Raw genomic sequence first — 20,606 nt, 5'->3', positions numbered from 1 at the left:
GGATCAGGTGGTCAGGCTCGCTGACATGGTTGATGCATGTCATCGTATCCAAGTTGTGTGGATCGATGCTCATGATGTCAATCACTGGATTGTCTGGTCGAGATTCGATTATTTACAGACCGTCGTCATATAGCTGGAATATTGCTGAGTGCAGCGTTAAACAAAAAAACAAACAAACCATCGAATACCCATTTCTTGTTTGTTTTCATTAGTAGCCACTATCAAACATTCGTGTACGCTTGCTTTTCCCCGGACGCTTATAGTTGTATTGTTCTAAGCGGTGACCGTTAACACATTCTGTCTCTGAAAAATCTCTCTCCCCCCCCCCCCCCCCCCCAAAAAAAAAAACCCCCCAACCCCCCAACCCACCACCCCTACCCCAACCCCACCCCAAACAATATTCAGTGACTAATCTCATTGTAATAGCTGTTGCGAAAACAGACACATCGAGCCTTCTGTAAGTTGAATACAGCATGTTTACCGTCACACCTTATACATTTCTTTTGAACGCAGAATACTCCTTTAAGACGTATATCGATTTTTAAAGTACCACATGATATGGCATATGCAATACTATGCAGAGATTAAATAATATTACATAATGCTAGAATAATATGACTACAACACCACCAGCTGTCCCCGTGTGTGATATGGCTGATGAGGTCTGTTCATTGGCCTATGAAGCTTCAGCTGACATGTCAGGGATTATATATGGGACAAAGTCGGCTCTGTATAAACATCCATTAATGGCAGTTAGTTGTGTATCTTGTCATCGACAGTCTGTCATCAGATAGCTTCACTTGTATATCAAATGGTGACATTGATAAGGCGACAAGATGCCCAAAGAAGATATGTCACCATGTGTTGGTATGGACGAGCGTTCAAGGTGTTCTTAGTGTAGATTTAGTCTGCATCTATATATAACATGACATTTCCCCTATATTGTGACATGGTATGTCGGCAATGGTCGTGTACTGCACAAAATCAAACGAAGTTTTGTTTGTTTGTTGTTTAACGTCCCACTCAGGAATATTACAGCTATATGACGGCTGGTCTAATATAATGTTACATGTGTGTACAACACTGTACAACTGGGTGCCGTTGTACAAACCAGCCTTAGCGTTACGCCTGTCGTAATTCTATGTTAAGGTATAAGAGTTACGATCACCTTACCGTACAGCGGATCTAATACAACCAGGGGTGCGGCTAATGTTAAACGTGTGTACAATGTACAACTTATCATACGTTACTCTATACAACAATGTACAAGTTATCTAGTACCGCCAGGTGGGCAGCTAATGTTACATGTATGTACAATGTACAACTTATTTGATACAACCAGGTGTGCAGCTAATGTTACATTTATGTACAATGTACAACCTACCTAAAACAACCAGGTGTGCAGCTAATGTTACATGTATGTACAATGTACAACTTATCTAGTACAACCAGGTATGTGGCTAATGTTACATGTATGTACAATGTACAACTTATTTGGTACAACCAGGAATGTGGCTAATGTTACATGTATGTACAATGTACACCTTGTATTTAATACAAGGTGTGCGGCTTATGTTACCCGTATGTACAATATACAACTTATCTAATACAACCAGGTGTGTGGCTAATGTTAAACCTTTGTACAACAATGTACAACGGATCAAAAACCGCGATGTGTTTGATCTCTGCCAGTTGATGCACGAGACTACAACAATGTACAACGGATCTAGCACCGCGATGTGTTTGATCTCTGCCAGTTGATGCACGAGACTACAACGATGTACAACGGATCTAGTACCGCGATGTGTTTGATCTCTGCCAGTTGATGCACAAGACTACAACAATGTACAACGGATCTAGCACCGCGATGTGTTTGATCTCTGCCAGTTGATGCACGAGACTACAACAATGTACAACGGATCTAGCACCGCGATGTGTTTGATCTCTGCCAGTTGATGCACGAGACTACAACAATGTACAACGGATCTGGCACCGCGATGTGTTTGATCCCTGCCATTTGATGCACGAGACTACAACGATGTACAACGGATCTAGTACCGTGATGTGTTTGATCTCTGCCAGTTGATGCTCCAGACTACAACAATGTACAGCGGATCTAGTACCGCGACGTGTTTGATCTCTGCCAGTTGATGCATGAGACTACAACAATGTACAACGGATCTAGCACCGCGATGTGTTTGATCTCTGCCAGTTGATGCACGAGACTACAACAATGTACAACGGATCTAGCACCGCTATATGGTTGATCTCTGCCAGTTGATCCACGAGACTACAACAATGTACAACGGATCTAGCACCGCGATGTGTTTGATCTCTGCCAGTTGATGCTCCAGACTACAACAATGTACAACGGATCTAGTACCGCCAGGTGTTCCGGTGACACACTTACTGGTGTACATATGGCAGTAGATCATTTGCCAGTAGCTATCCCCGCGTTGTCGCTGCTACAGTTTCCACTGGGACTAAACATATTGGGTTTGAACTTTATCACTGATGCTGTACATCACATACGGTGATTCCTATCGCAACAGCCACGGTGCTGCCATCGCCATGTGCCGTTACTGACATCCCCCAGCCTGACACAACCGGGGAAATAGCTGCAGTACCTACGTCCAATGTCTGCCACATACTGTATTTTCTACATCGACACTGAAGACTATCTTCAGGTAAGCACTGTGTATGTCTCAAATATTGTATAATACAATGACAAATTTGTGAGAAAATCAATATATGTCATGTTAGCCAATTAACGGTACTTTTTAACAGTATTGTGAAGAGATGACGAATTTTAGCTGGCCACAGTACTATGAGCGGTGAAATTGACAGTCGCGAAACAATATTGTGAGTGTTGATACAGATTGTCATGGCATGGTACTGTGAATGCTAATATAGACCACCATGACACATTATTGTTAGCGTCGATGCATCTATACATGACACAAAACACAGTCGTCATCTAACAGACATTCACGGTATTGTGAGTGTTAATGCAGACAGTCATGACACGGTACTGTGAGCGTTGATGTAGACAGCCAGTTCACACAAGAACACTGCCATCTTTGATACAGACAGCTGCATCACGGAACTATGATCGTGGATGCAGATTGCCAGGATACGATATTGTGAGCTTTGATGCAGACATTCGTTGACAAAATGGGTTTGCGTTCAAGATTATTCCACCGACGGAGGCAGTCTAATGTTCATTGACGTCACAATAGTTATAACGTAGCGCATCATTGTTGAAACTAGGATTCCCCACATACGGCAAACCGTTGGAGATGCCAGAGGGTTTGAGTATTTGGGAATTCCGGTCAAGAATAAAGGCCTGTCCTTGTAAGACGCGACTAAATGGACCAGGTGGTCAGGCTCGGTGACTTGGCTGATTGCTTGTCACCGTATCCCAATTGACGTCATTAGAGTGAATGGTGCAGACACCAATATTTACAGGTCGGCGTTTGGCTAGAACATTTCTGTGGATTGTGTTATTGGATTAATCTCTATCTCAAAATGAAATAAAATTGAACTCATGTAAACAAGTCTAGCCTCTTTATGATGTCAGTAATCCCCTCTAATGTATACTAAAACAGGAAACGCACAGGTGAAACTATTTACATTTGTCGTCATTGTTTCAAATGATATTTTGAGCCGTGCGAAATATCTATGAATGTCGAACTTCACATGATGAAAGTCATAGTGTCTGTTGTCTAATCTGACTGACAAAAATGTCACACAAACGTTCACACACTGTGCTATGACAACGTTAACGTCAGTACCCGTCATGGCCACTATTGGCCTGTATCACAGCTGTGACATGCCTGGCCATTGGCTGAATGTGTGGCTGAATTTCGATCCTGTGGTATCCGTGCCCGTTCATCCTAAACGGACGCGTTTCGGGCGGAGGTTGACGTAGTCTGACACGGCGCTCGAGATCATCCCATAGATGTTCAATTGTATTGAATTCGGGCGATCTTGATGGCCATGGAAGCATAGTAATGTTCTGATTTTGTGGAAATCCATAGTGACACGTGCAATATGGGATCGATAGCGGGAAGCAGGTGACGTTGGAGAATTTAATTTCGGTAACGTAATGCAGTCAAATTGTCTTGCACGTGCACCAGGCTAGTTCTACGGGTGTAGGACATGACCGCCCACATCATAACGCTGCCATCTCTGAATGTTTCCACTTCGACAAAGGAACTTTTTCTACGTCAGTAGACTCTGGTTCGCCCATCTCGACGTTGCAATAAAATGCAAGATTTTTAATTAAGCCCGTGTGTTAAATTCCACGACGTCGTAGCATAGCACCTTCATACGACATTCGGGCTTGAACAACCAAACTCACGAAAACGATTACGTATTGATTGCACCGACACCCTACGCAGACCAGGTACATTGGAATGTGTCGCTGTAACGTAGACGGAAGACCCGGATCATCTTGTCATGAGCTGCAGTTCTATTCCTCGGTCTGCTAGATTTCTGGCGATCTCTTGTAGACCCATGTCTTTGGTGCCTGTCCCAAAGTGGACGTTACAATGACGGGCTACTGACGACTGAGACTCAACAGCCTCTATACGTCCGATGGCGTTATTTCGAGTTGCGGGGTCTGGTCGTGACATATCGAAAACTACTTAGTTCAAGCAACAGCAGACAGTTTACCGAAGGAATGCCACCCTTTTATGTCCAACACCCCTACCCTCCATATCCCCCGAAAACCACGTGCGGAATGCATGCAGATTATATTCCACGCTTATTTCGTGACAATTTCCGTTCCGCAAAATCCGTTTTAAATATCAACGAATTACCAAACGACGCGTTCCAATCATGAAACACTGTTAATTTTTATTTGTGAAATAAGGAACTTCATCAAACATATGACGCTAAATATGCAGAATTTTTATAAACAAATTCATCTGTGCGTTTCTTATTTGGGAGAGTATATTGGGGAAAATTAAGTACAATAATATTTTGTAACCAAGGTAACCAGAATTATATCCGGACAAATAATCCGCATCATGTTAATTATTTAGCTTATGAACGTTAATCAGATTAACTGTCGACTGTAATCTTTCAGCCGATCACGTGACCTATACACCTATTCTTCAATCTGTGGTCAGTTATTCCGATTTTGCAGCATTATGGTAGATTCGAGTCTGTGGCCGAGTTGTCTCCCTTCTCCACTGGCGCTGTTTGAATTGTGTCTGAACTGCTGTGAGACCCAAGTCGGTAACATCGTGGTGTCATCATAAGGTTCCAACCTGGCAGTTTTGGTTTTTTACAGATGCAAACACATCTGCCATTAAGTACTACTTGTATTTTTTAAGTTAAAACCTGTTTTCCAAAATATGCGATCCGGAACTTAACACAAAGTACACCTACTGAGTCCAAAACTGCCAGATCTGCCATTACAAGTTCCATGTTGTCTGTTTCAGCGCACGGTCGATTTTGAATGTCTGGGCGAATCACTATCCGAATGCATCTACTATGTAACCAATCTATGGCATTGTATCCGTTCTGATCGTATCTGTATGCGGTAGCTGCCTGAAGATGTTAACTTCTATATGTGTCAGTTGGTCCAAAACATAATTTTCCATTTGCATTCCAAACATGTTCACATCTATATTGCAATGCGCCAGTTCTCTGAATGTGTTCCTCTCAATATTGCATTGTGTCAGTTCTTTGAATGTGTTCCTCTCAATATTGCATTGTCAGTTCTCTGAATGTGTTCCTCTCAATATTGCATTGTGTCAGTTCTCTGAATGTGTTCCCCTCAATATTGCATTGTCAGTTCTCTGAATGTGTTCCTCTCAATATTGCATTGTGTCAGTTGTCTGAAAGTGTTCCTCACAATATTGCATTGTCAGTTCTCTGAATGTGTTCCTCTCAATATTGCATTGTGTCAGTTCTCTGAATGTGTTCCTCTCAATATTGCATTGTGTCAGTTCTCTGAATGTGTTCCTCTCAATATTGCATTGTGTCAGTTCTCTGAATGTGTTCCTCTCAATATTGCATTGTGTCAGTTCTCTGAATGTGTTCCTCTCAATATTGCATTGTCAGTTCTCTGAATGTGTTCCTCTCAATATTGCATTGTGTCAGTTCTCTGAAAGTGTTCCTCACAATATTGCCTTGTCAGTGCTCTGAATGTGTTCCTCTCAATATTGCATTGTGTCAGTTCTCTGAATGTGCTCCTCACAATATTGAGTTGTCAGTTCTCTGAATGTGTTCCTCTCAATATTGCATTGTGTCAGTTCTCTGAATGTGGTCCTCTCAATATTGCATTGTGTCAGTTCTCTGAATGTATTCCTCTCAATATTGCATTGTGTCAGTTCTCTGAATGTGTTCCCCTCAATATTGCATTGTGTCAGTTATCTGAATGTGTTCCTCTCAATATTGCATTGTGTCAGTTCTCTGAAAGTGTTCCTCACAATATTGCATTGTCAGTTCTTTGAATGTGTTCCTCTCAATATTGCATTGTGTCAGTTCTCTGAATGTGTTCCTCTCAGTATTGCATTGTGTCAGTTCTCTGAATGTGTTCGTCTCAATATTCCATTGTGTCAGTTCTCTGAATGTGTTCCTCTCAGTATTGCATTGTGTCAGTTCTCTAGATGTGTTCCTCTCAATATTCCATTGTGTCAGTTTTCTGGGTGTGTTCACCGCTATATTGCAATGCGTCAGTTCTCGAAATGGAGTACCTCTAAAACACAAAGCAGTTTTTATGGTCATGGGAGAATATTTAAAATGAGTCATTTTAAAGATATTAATGCTCACGTTCCGATGGCCGGAAGAAGGAGTATAACATCCATACAAACATCACAGCTGGAGTAGGGGAATATCATATTTACAGACAACTGGAAATTTACATATTCACTTTGTTGAGCGCTATCTATCCTGTTATCATTAAGCGAATGTGGTCGTGTGCCGTTATGCATATATTGTACAACACATGAAGCGTTGTGCACGCAAGACAGGAAGCTATGAATAAAGGTCTGTACTCCACTTTCGACGTTGACATTTTTATCTTTTCGTGATGCATAAAACTGATTGTCATGATGTATCATTTGCATATATTTTAATAAAATATCTGATTAGTCCTATCAAAAGCATCATTGGAATAAAGGTGCATAGCATAGTATTTATATATATATATATATATTCCTCCCCCTCTCTCTCTCTCTCTCCCCTTTCTCTATCTCCCTCCCTCTCTCTCTCCTCTCTCTCTCCCCTCTCTCCCTCCCCATCTCTCTTTACCCTCTCTCTCTCTCCTTTCTCTCTCTCTCCCCCCCCCCCCCTCTCCCCCCCCCCCCCCCCCCCCCTCTCTCCCCTTGGCAAAGATTCGGACAAATCGAAAACGAAAGTTTGACGTTTAGATCCACCCCAAACACAGAACTAGGAATGGATGAACGATTGTATTAATACCCAAGTGGTCTATCTAACAAATGTCAGCGAATAACCATCAATACATCAGCATCGCTGCCTCTGTTAACGTGCGTTTATCGTTCTGCAGGGATCTATTTTCTTCATTCTATCAGATTATGTCAGATTATGGCATTTATCGCTGACGCCAAGGACGCGATCTAATTTTAAACCCTGTGGAAGCGAGTATGTCCGTGCTGTTCAATATCTATGGCTACACGCAGTATGTGGTGTCAGATTCCACCGAATGCTTCCTGGCATTACGGAAGCCATTAAAAATCAGGAATGAGCACTGAGATTCAGACCATTCATATTACTGTTATAGCATGAGAATAATCAGTTCATTTTACTGTTAAGGCATTGGAATAGTCCATTCATTTTACTGTTATAGCATGGGAATAGTGAATTCACATCACTGTTATAACATGAGAATAGTCCATTCATATTACTGTAATAACATGCGAACAGTCCATTCATATTACTGTTATAGCATTGGAATAGTCCATTCATATTGCTGTTATGGCATGCGAATAGTCCATTCATATTACTGTTATAATGTGAGAATTTTCCATCCATATTACTGTTATAGCATGGGAATAGTCCGTTCATTTTACTGTCACAGCATGAGAATAGTCCATTCATATTACTGTTATAGCGTGGGAATAGTCCATTCATTTTACTGTCATAACATGAGAATAGTCCTTTCATATTACTGTTATAGCATTGGAATAGTCCATTAATTTTACTGTCATAGCATGAGAATAGTCCATTCATATTATTGTTCTAGCATGGGTATAATCCGTTCAGTTTACTGTTATAGCATGGGGATAGCCCATTCATATTACTGTTACAGTATGGGTATAGTCCTTTTATACGGCTCATAAATCTTTGTCTTTGATTGTTACACTTCTATAAAACGATAATAATTTCATACTGCACATAGCCCACTACTGTTCTACATTTCAAGTATAGCATGGGAACAGCAGATTCACACCTATACCTGTATTATATTTTTTCACATATCCCACGTCATGTGAAAAAACTCTGCTTTCCATAACAGCCGATAGTACGATTCCGACTATATCATGAACATGTGTTTATGAATCACTATCAAATTGTGATGAAAATTTTCGCATGCAAAGGCAAGTCCATTGTTCACCTGGAATACACGGGAACATAATATGTACAAGTCAAATTGGGAATAGCATCGGACATCATGTTTGTCACTGATGCGTAAAATTTGGAAATGTCCTCAACATGTCTGCCATAAAGCCTTTTGAAAGCTTTACTGAGGACTTGAATGTTGTAACCTTGATCAAACAACTTCTGAGCAAGATTCGTATGACGTTCTTTGAAATCTTGGTAGAAAGAGCATCCTCTTCGTACCTAAAAAGTTGTGAAATGTGGACACCAAAGACTGGAGCTGCAAGAGTGAGTGAGTTTGGTTTTACGCCGCTTTTAGCAATATTCCAGCAATATCACGACGGGGGACACCAGAAATGGGCTTCACACATTGTACCCATGTCGGGATTCGAACCCGGGTCTTTGGCGTGACGAGCGAACGCTGTAACCACTAGGCTACCCCACCGCCCCTGGAGCTGCAAGAACAGTGCTCAACATGAAGGGCAATCTGTATGCATAGATCTAAGTATGAAACCGATGAGGCGGTCTCACTGGTCTCCTTTATTTCCAGCCCAGGTGGGTAAATCAGTGAAAGGGACTTGGCTATCTAATGGTTATTAATCATCGATATGCCTGAAGCCTGAGTTAAACGTCTTTAATACCAAGGCCATAATGCCTTGTTTTGACTTTGCCAATCCGAAATTCCGATTCATATGCATAAAGAAACAGATCCGCAAAGGAAGGGAGCACAATGGATGTCCATGGGTATGCCTGCTTCTTGCCTAATGTCTTTCCTCCAAATTTTACAAAGATGTTCTCAATGAGGAAGTCCAGCATTTCACACATTGTTTTCTCAGTAAACTTCAGATGACATTTGCTTTTATTTTTGCAAATTGCCATGAACCTCTGACGATGGATAGGTAACAGTATCTATGACCCCCACGTTTTGTAACAAAAGCCCCATGGATCAAAGAATGAAGTTTTTGCTCAAGTTTGTCAAGTTTGTGAGATATTGGTGTCAAGTTGAAAAATCAAATGTTTTGACAGAACTGATCATGAAGATTGTAAGAAGTCAAGCAAAACCTTTGAGTCTTTGTGAATCCACATGATATTTATTCCACTTGTCTCAAATTATTTCTTATATTAATAAGAAAGTCCTTCCTAATGGCCTTGTCACACTACAACATATAACAGTAACGTATAGCGACGTATGAGAATTTTTGCCAAAACGCCGGCAACGGTGAAACACGCTATGGATGTGTTAGGTGTAAGGTGTATACGTTAAAAGCACGCTGGTATACGTTGTAGTACGCCGATGCTTAAAAAACATTTTTGTGTATGGGAACGTAATTATACGTTAGGCATACGTTAGAGGTACGCTCTACATACGTTTACATACGCCAGATATACGTTACCTATACGCTGATATACGGCGACATAAGTTGGCTGAAGGTGACACTGTACAGCTAACGTACCTAACGCTTTCATAAGTTTTGAATAAGTCAGTAATACGCTCCTAATACGTTAGACATGCGTTACATGTACGGTGAACTCGTTATGCATACGTTATGGATACGCCCAAATCATGGTTTTTCGATGAAATCTCGGCGTATGACAGCGTACTGACTGTCTTTTACACGCTAGGTGCAAGTTACTCTAAAACGTTCAGTGTGACAGGGCCATTAAATGTGAATTGTTTGATAGGCAGTACTTAGAAATGACGGATGACAAAGTAGACACAATTTAGGGATTTAACGTCACGATATGGCTGAAATACTGCCGATGTGACGTTAAATCCTAACTCATTCACTCACTCTTTAATAACTGTTAAGGCGACGTTTCGGTATAGATCCTTACACCGTTGTCAATCAGGATGTCTTATTTCCTTGGATGTAGTAAGGATTCCATTTACCATTCCTGGTGCCCTGCCCTGGTTCAAATCCGACAGTTTATGGTCTTGCGTACCTCACACTGTCACGACTGCCTCGTGTCAAGCTTTATTGTCGTAATCGGTTCGTTTTGGAGACATAAACTAACATTGCCGCTGTGAGCTACCTGGCAGCGAGGACCTTTGCGCCAGAGAAACATGGCGTCCAACTTGACGTTATCGCGATTAATGGTGCTCTGTATCCCGTGTACAGCAGTGACACTGAGGACATACGGCGCTGAGACAAACAGCAATACACTGCTTGACAAACTGGCTACTTATCGCGCCAGACTCAACAGGATGATGTGTTTATTTCCGGGCCACATCTCTACGACACGAGAGCATGCCATCTGGCCTCGGCACCGTGCAAGAAACGCCGGTCGTTAAATTGCGATAACTGTTCGTGGACCGTGTCACACAGGCAGTCTGATAGAGTCTAACACAGAATATATGTCATTCCAGAAATGTTATGGTAAACAGAAGCATTTACTAAATATGACACATCGCTTGTCAACATGATGCTCGATGCTGTTCAACACTATTGTAGCAGGGCGTAGAGTCATCCCACAGATGACATGGTTACATTGTCAGCTTGCTGGCGGTGTTATCCTCTTTGGTCATGTGGACAAGGCGTCCGACCTCGGATAAGAAGGTCCGTGGTTCAAAATTAAATCCCGGGACTCGGACATTCAATGGTCGCTACATGACCGTTGCAGGGAGAAGAGACACCTTATTCACTGGTACTTACTTTAGTGGATCGGGTGGACATGCCTGGTGACTTGGTTGACGGCACTGCATGACACGCCGAAGGTGTGGATGGTTGCCCATATTACCATACCTGGTCCAGACGCCATTGTTTACAGGCCGCCGTAGTCTGGCAAACAAATAATTACCTTTTTATGGAAATTGTGTGAACACCTGCTGTCAACGCTGATTGTCATTGATCTGTTCATGTAACTGTCATCTCTATTTTGCTAACGGAATCTTTACGGTAGATAATCAAGACTGGTTAATATCTTGCTTTGACGTCTTGAATTTAGCTCGTTTTATTCTACAGTTGAAATAAGGAAATTATATATTGAGAATATAGTTACTGGTTGTGTGTTCCCTCGTCACGTTTTTATTAAGGGTCAGATAACACAAGATGATACGAACATTAACAGAAATAGTTCGAGTAAATCTTGAAACCGCTGTATATCTTGCCGGCATGTTTACAGTCTATCATTGATAGATACGTGAGGTGAGGTGAAATGGGCTTTAACGTCGCGTCCAAGATTATTGCACTTATATAGCGACGTGCATGTACGTGTGTGTATGTGGCTGCTTGTACTAGTCCAGACTGATGCCGATTTATAGTGCTCACTGAGATACCATGCCGCAGTTTAACATGAATAGCTCACTCAGACACAATATACTGACTCCGAGCCGACCAGTCTTTGTTTTAGCCCCTTAATGCCGAGCGCGAGACAAGGTAATAACAAGTACCATCTTTAAACGTTTTTTGGTATGACGCGGTCGGGGATCGAACCCCGGACCTTCCGCTCTCCGGGCGGACGTTCTACCATTAGACCACGGAGGCGGTCGATAGATACGTAAAACAGTAAAGAAACCATTGGACTCATCCCTGCTCCATTCACAACAGTCGCTGCATGTATCATTGCAGTGGACACACGCTTTAACATGCACGTTGTTCTGAGGATGTAAAATAATAAAGTTAAATTACACATCTGCACTACTCAATTGTCTTTAAATCTATAAAAGCTACAAGAATTATACCGTTATGTGTTCTCAAATACTTTACTTTAATGTGGACAGATTATCGGTGGTTGAACATCAAGAAACCTATTTCTGAATCCCGCTTGTTCTTTGATTAGTTTGCCGTTGCTTTCAGTTCAAACAGTTAAACGAATATTTATTATTGTAAGAAACATGTCAGCAAAAAGAGTGGTTGCAATTATCAAGATCGTCTCTAAGGCCACGTATGTGTATGACAACATGACACTATGACACTTCTCCATGCTGTTGGGTCGTCACTATATGGCTGAAATATTGCCGATGTGTAAATCCCAACTCACTCACTCACCCTGCTGTTGGGAAATATCCCGTGGCGCATGTCATGTGAAATAAATTATTCAGGTGCTGTAAATGTCGGGATCGGATGATGCCCCACATTTCAAACAGCCTACTGATTTGGTAAATCGTCACAGATAAATATATACTCAAGAGCGTCGTTAATACTGCTGCCTGTACTTCTGGCATAGCATGGACTGTGGTCAGTATCATACTACTTCGACTTCGACAACGACTACTACATAAAGCGACAAAACCCTTTCAATATTCAATAGAAATCTCTGCATAAAGCAGCGTCGATTGTATAATTCCGACTATATCTTGAGCATTTGTTTATGAATCACTATCAAATAGTACTGATACCAGGTGTTCGCAAATAGGTGAGCGTATCCTGTCCCACCGGTGGCACCCGTCACAAACACATTCAAAGGCAAGTCCATTGTTCTCCTGCGAAAAACATGGGGACATATGGTACAAGTCAAAATAGGGAATAGCATCGGACATCATTTTTGTCACTGATGCATCAAATTTGGAAATCTCCTCCACATGTCTACTATAAAACATTTTGATAAATTAACTGAGGCCTTGAATGTTGTAACCTTGATCAAACAACTTCTGAGTCATATGGCGCTCTTTCAAATCTTGGTACAAAGAGCATGCTAGATTGTATCTCCAAAGTCGCGAAATGTAAACACCAAAGGCTGGAGCTGCTGGAATATTGCTCGACATAAAGGGAAAGTTGACAATTGGAAATTTGAAGTCATCCAAAACAAAAGTTGAAAACAATCATAAAAATAATAACGACAAAGCTGACCTTGTCCTTTTTTATAAATCTAATGAAGTCATTAATATCAATGAATTTCCTGTTCCTTTTGACCCTAATGTTTTTGACAAGATTCAAGAAAAACATGGCAAATATGCGGACCTCGCTTTCGAAAAGTCACGCTTGCATTCCAAGTGCCAAGTTGTCCGACTCCCTACTATTCTCGGTGCCTTAGGTCTGGTACCTCCCAGTCTGTTGACTGACATTGGGAGACTACCCGGGTTTGCTACCAGGAATACAGCCCTTCTGACAATCTAGGTAATGTGTTGGGGAGTCTTCACATTCTCCGAAAAGTTCTGGGTGGGTTCCACTTGGCGGCGCTTCCTGGGAGAAGTCCCATTCGCTGTCTGGGCTGCGTGTAGAGGGACAAGGGCCCTGAGCTGATGATGAGCCTAACTGGCCTGACTGTGCCAGGATCACCCAAACACTCTTTGCTGCATACAATAAGACGTTAAAAGATAGTACCTGTTGTTACTCTGCCTGGTCGTCTCGGAGTCAGTATATTGTGTCAGAGTTGGGTATTCATGTTAAACTGCCGCATGTTATCTCAGTGGGCTAGCAATACAAATTCAGCATTAGTCCTGTCTTTTTCATGCATGCACGTCGTTATGTACGTGAAATAATCTTGGACTCGACGTTAAGCCCCATTCACCTCACCTCACCTCACCTCACCTCACCTCACCTCACACACTAAGCTGGCACGCCAACTCAGCTACTGCTGAGAGCCAAAGTCACCTACTTACTCGTGTTCCGGGATACTATCAAGTATGACATTGTTCTGACGCGTTAATAAGTCAATGTTTTCCGGTTCAGACTCAACCTCTTACATTTTCCTGTAATGTCATTGCTGACATGTTCGTCCTTCTAAATGTTTCTTTATGTACTGTTCTTTGACAAACAGAAGCATATGCTGACTCTAAACCTTCAGACTGACAGCCTTTGGAGAATACAGCCTTATCCACGTAGATACTTCATCTCATCTGTGACTTCTAATATATCGCTATCAAATTTACTTTTCAGTTCTTCCATTTCACTCCAACCTGCTCAATATCCCCCTTTACCGTGTTTAATGTGATGGCTACAGGTCGTTTACGTGTTCTACCGCACGTCACCGGATATAAGTAATAAGTAAACTGAGGAGATAATGACCATATAAGTCAGGCCAGGCCAGTGTAGGTCTATGCGATCAATGGAGGTCAATGGAGGTCAGTGTAGACTACGTAGTCAATGTAGGTATTTATTAGTCAATGTGGGTACGGCTAGATCGTGCGGGACATGTGTATCGCTGACACGAGGCAAGATTGAAAATGCATTGTCACGTACTTCAAAACAATATTGACTTCAAGATACAGACTCGCTATTGGGGAATACTGTTGACAAATGTCCGATGCATTACTGCAGCTGGGTGGAACCATACCCGCACAGGATGGGCGCTATTCATGAACATGTATGACAAGCTGTCATGACGGTCATCTTGTTACCTGACCTACCAACTGCTGATCACCCTTTACTAGTTGACCGAATATCTGATCTACCGTTAAAATGTACTCTTTACTAATCTATCCTTTACTAATCTACCCGTTACGCAACTGTCCGATCTACCTTGGACTGGTCTATTGTTCTTATGTAAGTGTTACCGATGTCCCAGTAAATTATGTACATCCGACTGATGGACCTGGACCTGCTTTACCTTCTACAGATTTATCCGTTAGAAATATGCTCAGTACTGATATCCCAGATACTAATCTACCCGTTACTGCATAATACTGATCTACCCGTTACTGATTTTCCCAAGACCGATCTACCCGTTACTGATTTTTCCAAGACTGATCTACCCGTTACTGATTTTCCCAATACTGATCTATCCGTTACCGATCTCCCCAAGACTGATCTATCCGTTACTGATCTCCCCAACACTGAACTATCCGTTACTGATTTCCCCAACACTGATCTATCCGTTGCTGTTTTCACCAAGACGGATCTACCCGATACTGATCTCCCTAAAACTGATCTATCCGTTACTGATTTTCCCAATACTGATCTATCCGTTACCGATCTCCCCAAGACTGATCTATCCGTTACTGATCTCCCCAACACTGAACTATCCGTTACTGATTTCCCCAACACTGATCTATCCGTTGCTGTTTTCACCAAGACGGATCTACCCGATACTGATCTCCCCAAGACTGATCTACCCGATACTGATCTCCCTAAAACTGATCTATCCGTTACTGATCTCCCCAAGACTGATCTACCCGATACTAATCTCCCTAAAACTGATCTATCCGTTACTGATCTCCCCAAGACTGATCTACCCGATACTGATCTCCCTAAAACTGATCTATCCGTTGCTGTTTTCACCAAGACTGATCTACCCGTTACTGATCTCCCCAAGACTGATCTACCCGATACTGATCTCCCTAAAACTGATGTATCCGTTACTGATTTCACCAAGACGGATCTACCCGATACTGATCTCCCTAATTCTGATCTACCCGTTACTGATATCCTGATACTGATCTACCCGTTACTGTTTCATCAAGACTGATCTACCCGTTACTGATATCCTAATACTGATCTCGTTACTGATTTTCCCAATACTGATCTACCCATTACTGATATCCTGATACTGATCTACCCGTTACTGATATCCCAATACTGATCTATCCGTTACTGATTTCACCAAGTCTGATCTACCCGTTACTGATATCCTAATACTGATCTACCCGTTACTGATTTTCCCAATACTGATCTACTCGTTACTGATATCCCCAATACTGATCAACCCGTTATTGATATACCAATTACTTATTTACCTGTTTAGATCTACCCATTACTAAATCTACCCATTTCTAATTAACTCGATACTTTGCTACCCGTTACTTAGCTACCTCTGACTGACCTACCCGTTAACGATGTACCTGTTAATGATCCATTACTTATCTACACATTGCTAATCTACACGTTACTGATTAACAACTTAGTAACCTACCCTTTACTAATTTACCAATTACTTTGCTGTCCATTATGCCGCTACCTCTTACTGACCTACCCGTTCATGGTATGATCCGTGAAGATTCGGGGTGGAATAGGTCTTCAGCAACCCATACTTGTCCTAAAAGGCGACTATGCGTGTCGTAAGAGGCGACTAACGGGATCCGGTGGTCAGGCTCGCTGACTTGGTTGAAGCATGTCATCGACCCCAATTGCGTGGATCGATGCCCATGAAAAGTCACTGGATTTTCTGGCCCAGACTCGATTATTTACAGACTGATCTGGCCCAGACTCGATTATTTACAGACTGCCGTCATATAGCTGGAATATTGCTGAGTGCGGCGTAAAACAACCAACCAACCGTTCATGGTATTCCCGTTATTTACTGACCTATTGCTACTCTACTCGTTACTGATCAACAAGTAAGTAATCTTCCCTTTACTGATCTACCCTTTACATAGTCACCCGTTACTAATCTACCATTAATTATTTACCCGTTATTGATCTACCATTGAAATATCTACCCGTTGTTGATCTACTATTTAATTATCTACCAGTTAATAATCCACGGGTGGTCTGTACAGAAACGTCGTGGTAATATTGTGTGTCCACGTTCGACTCATTGCAACTGGGTATTAAACGATATAATGTCCCAACTATTGCAGGAATCTAACGATATACTGGGAATAGTCATTGTGTGATAATTTGTGACAGTACTTGCTGTGTACCTAAATGCATATTTATCTGTCCCCAATCGGACATAACAACAACAATAATTAAAATAATTATCATCATAATCATAATAACCATTGAATTTTCTGTTCCTTTTGACACTAATGTGATTGATAATATCAAGGAAAATATCGTAAATATGCGGACCTCGCTTTCGAAATTTCACGCTTGCATTCCAAGTACTAATGTGTCCGACTCCCCATTGTTCTTGGTGCCTTAGGTTTGGTAGCTCCCAATCTGTTGACTGACATTGGGAGAGAACCAGGATTTGCTCCAGGAATACAGCTCTTCTGACAATATGGGCAATGTAGAAGGATGAAGTGTCTTCACATTCTGGTATTATTATTTTTTCGATGTCACTTAGACGTTAAACCTGGACAAGATAAGACAAGGCGTTATTGCACGTGCCTGGTGCTTTGTATCGCACAACAATTTGCTATCGATAAGGCATGATTGGTATTTGATTCAAGCGTCTAGAATATTGATGTATTGGTATCTAATACCTGTTAAGCCTGCGTGGGTGTGGGTGCGGGCTAGAGATCACTGCGACCGATACTGATATTTCATCAGAAATCGCAGACGTTGTGAAATAGTATTAGTCACGCTTCCACGTACTCTCCCGGAAATGTCTTGTGTCTTATAGCCACGTGGGGGATTGAAGGAAATATTCGCCAATATTGACACAAGGGGAACGTCCCTTTTGGCTAGCAATATTCCAGCAATATCAGGGCGGGGACACCAGAAATGGGCTTCACTCATTGTACCAAAGGGGGAATTCGGCGTGACGAGCGAAGACTTTAACCACTAGGCTACCCCACCGCCCCCCTAAATCATAGTAAATGTGTAAATGAATTTAAATACATGTACACCTGCGCGTACATATAAATGACATAATGTTGATGGTTGACCCGTGTCACAAAAGTCACGTGACATTACACGGACAGGATGATATAAGTGAAATATACATATTTTTGAAGAACAGCCATTTTCTACGTATATAGATTTATTCGTAATGGACGAATAAATTCTCACTGATTAAGAAACCTTAACGTATTTCACAAATCAGAATCAATACATGTTTATCCATGTGGTAGTTATTTTTAGAAATAGACAAATCCCAGATCACATGGCCCGTCTGACACGTGACCTACAATTGCATACTTCCTCTGTTATCGACAACAATAACTGTCATTTGTCCCAGATAGCAGCAAGCCCAGCTGACCTGTGCCGTATCGCCAACCCCTGGCCCCCTCTTCCGCTCGCCGAACACGATACAAATAACAACACGAGCGGCATTTCAGCCAAATAAGTGCTTGACAAATACATTCAATACCGTATTTGTTAGAGAGGGAAAATTACGTCAAGTTTATGCTATAGTTAGTGAGTAAGTATTGTTTGATACTTTGCCGCTTTGAACAGTATTTCAGTAATATCACGACATGTGAGCTTGATTCGGAGAGAGTGAATGAGGGAGAGAGATGGAAGGGGGAAGAGATGAGAGAGAGATGAGAAGGGGTGAGAGGGGGAAGGCGAGAGAGGGAGAGCGAGATCGAGAGGGAGGGAGATATGAGAGGGGAGAGAGAGAAGGAAAGAGAGAGAGGGGGAGAGAGAGAGGAAGAGAGAGAGAGATGAGAGGTGAGAGACAGTAAATGAGACAGAGCGGGAGGGAGAGAGAGGGAGATGAAGAGAGGGAGAGAGAGATGAGAGGTGAGAGACAGTAAATGAGACAGAGCGGGAGGGAGAGAGAGGGAGATGAAGAGAGGGAGAGAGAGATGAGAGGTGAGAGACAGTAAATGAGAGAGAGAGGAAGGGAGAGAGAGGGAGATGAAGAGAGGGAGAGAGAGATGAGAGGTGAGAGACAGTAAATGAGACAGAGCGGGAGGGAGAGAGAGGGAGATGAAGAGAGGGAGAGAGAGATGAGAGGTGAGAGACAGTAAATGAGACAGAGCGGGAGGGAGAGAGAGGGAGGGAGAGAGAGATGAGAGGTGAGAGACAGTAAATGAGACAGAGCGGGAGGGAGAGAGAGGGAGGGAGAGAGAGATGAGAGGTGAGAGACAGTAAATGAGACAGAGCGGGAGGGAGAGAGAGGGAGATGAAGAGAGGGAGAGAGAGATGAGAGGTGAGAGACAGTATATGAGACGGAGCGGGAGGGAGAGAGAGGGAGATGGAGAGAGCGGAAAGGAGAGGGAGAGATACAGAGAGAGAAAGATAGTGTGTGTTTGGGGGCGGGGGCGTGCAAGAGACCACATGTTCGTGTTGCTAATGGAGCTTTTTCACCAACAGATAGGATAACAAACCTATTCGATATCTTTGTTCGATAAAGGTACTGTAATCGATTTCATTGATAGTATTGATACCTGAAATAAATGCCAAGTTTACCTCTTAATTTTAAGAAGTACTTAAGTAGACATTTAAGTAGACATGGGCGTGGAATCTAGGCCCGGTTGGTATTTATTGGTCTGTTTTAGCAACGGGTCGACCTACGCATAAGTGAATGTATATTTACTGGTTAACAACCAAAACGATAACTACATGAACAATTACGGTAGCGGGATGGCTTTGTAGCTGGCACGGGTGTGTAGGCAGATCCCACCCAAACAACCCAAGGGGTGTCCGTCAGCTCGCTACCCCGCCCTGCTGAACTGGTTGATTGACAGGCGAGCGTATGAGACATTGATGTGTACCCTATCAATGACAGCGCGGCCATTTCGACACTCCGGCGACTAGCACATGTATTCCGCCCTGTTGAGACAAAATACAGGCCAGGTTTGGACATGACGAAAATAGGGGGTAAAACCGTCGACTCTGAGATTCCACAAACACAAGCACAATGTCCCTACGGAGATCGTCGTCGTTCCCTGCCGCACACGATGGCGCCGCGTCGCCATCATCGCCGGGAGTTTTTACCAAGGTGTTCCGGAGGTTGAGCATCCGAAGGAAGTCCTCTTTGGACCGACGGAAAAATTCCATAAACACATACAATCTAGACCACTTGTTTAATGAAGTCGGAAGGAAAATCAGCAATGCGTCACGTGACAGTTTACCAACAATTGAGGTGAGAAAATGGCCGGCCCAACGATCATCCAGTAATGATACTTTCGAAGAAAGATTTTATTAGGAACTGTATGTACTTATGTGTCTGGGTCATTTGAGCTTTCTTATCTGTCAAAGGTCAATATTTATCAACAAGCATACACTCGATGTGGGATTTAGGTTAATGCACATAACACACGATTTGTTTGCCTTGTACAGGAAGCTATACAAGTATGGCTGTGAGGGGGCATATATACTCCACAGCTCAACACAAAGTACACACCTTTCACCAACACAGGAGTTGTTCCTTGAGTAAACATCTTCACTGCACCCATAAATCATGTATTCAGGCAACGCAGTGTTGCTGTTTGAGACACCCTTAGCGTCCATGTTTGCTGTGCAGAAGCTCAACGGTTTAAAAGTATTTCCTTTTAATGGAAAGGGTAAGAGTGTCATTTTCATGGTACTTACTTC

General features: G+C 42.4%; 1 protein-coding gene across 4 annotated transcripts in view; it reads left to right on the top strand.

Moving 5' to 3' along the window:
- Positions 1 to 20,606, top strand: part of LOC124131953 (protein unc-13 homolog D-like) — a 75,927-nt gene that overhangs the window by 11,003 nt on the left and 44,318 nt on the right. The window contains exon 1 of one of the 4 annotated variants that reach the window (XM_048396438.1): positions 2,198 to 2,687. The exons of 1 other annotated variant lie outside the window; for it this stretch is intronic. In XM_048396438.1, the coding sequence (XP_048252395.1) occupies positions 2,637 to 2,687 (51 nt within the window). In that variant the 5' untranslated portion in view covers positions 2,198 to 2,636. Of the gene's footprint in view, positions 1 to 2,197; positions 2,688 to 19,703; positions 20,155 to 20,478; positions 20,576 to 20,606 lie in introns of those variants that run through there. 2 more of the 4 variants (XM_048396435.1, XM_048396439.1) reach the window with 2 other exon arrangements.

This window comes from Haliotis rufescens, unplaced genomic scaffold (assembly GCF_023055435.1).
Source record: "Haliotis rufescens isolate VD_foot unplaced genomic scaffold, xgHalRufe1.0.p SCAF_15, whole genome shotgun sequence".
NCBI lineage: Eukaryota > Metazoa > Mollusca > Gastropoda > Lepetellida > Haliotidae > Haliotis > Haliotis rufescens.
This window is presented reverse-complemented; position numbering and strand designations above follow the sequence as displayed.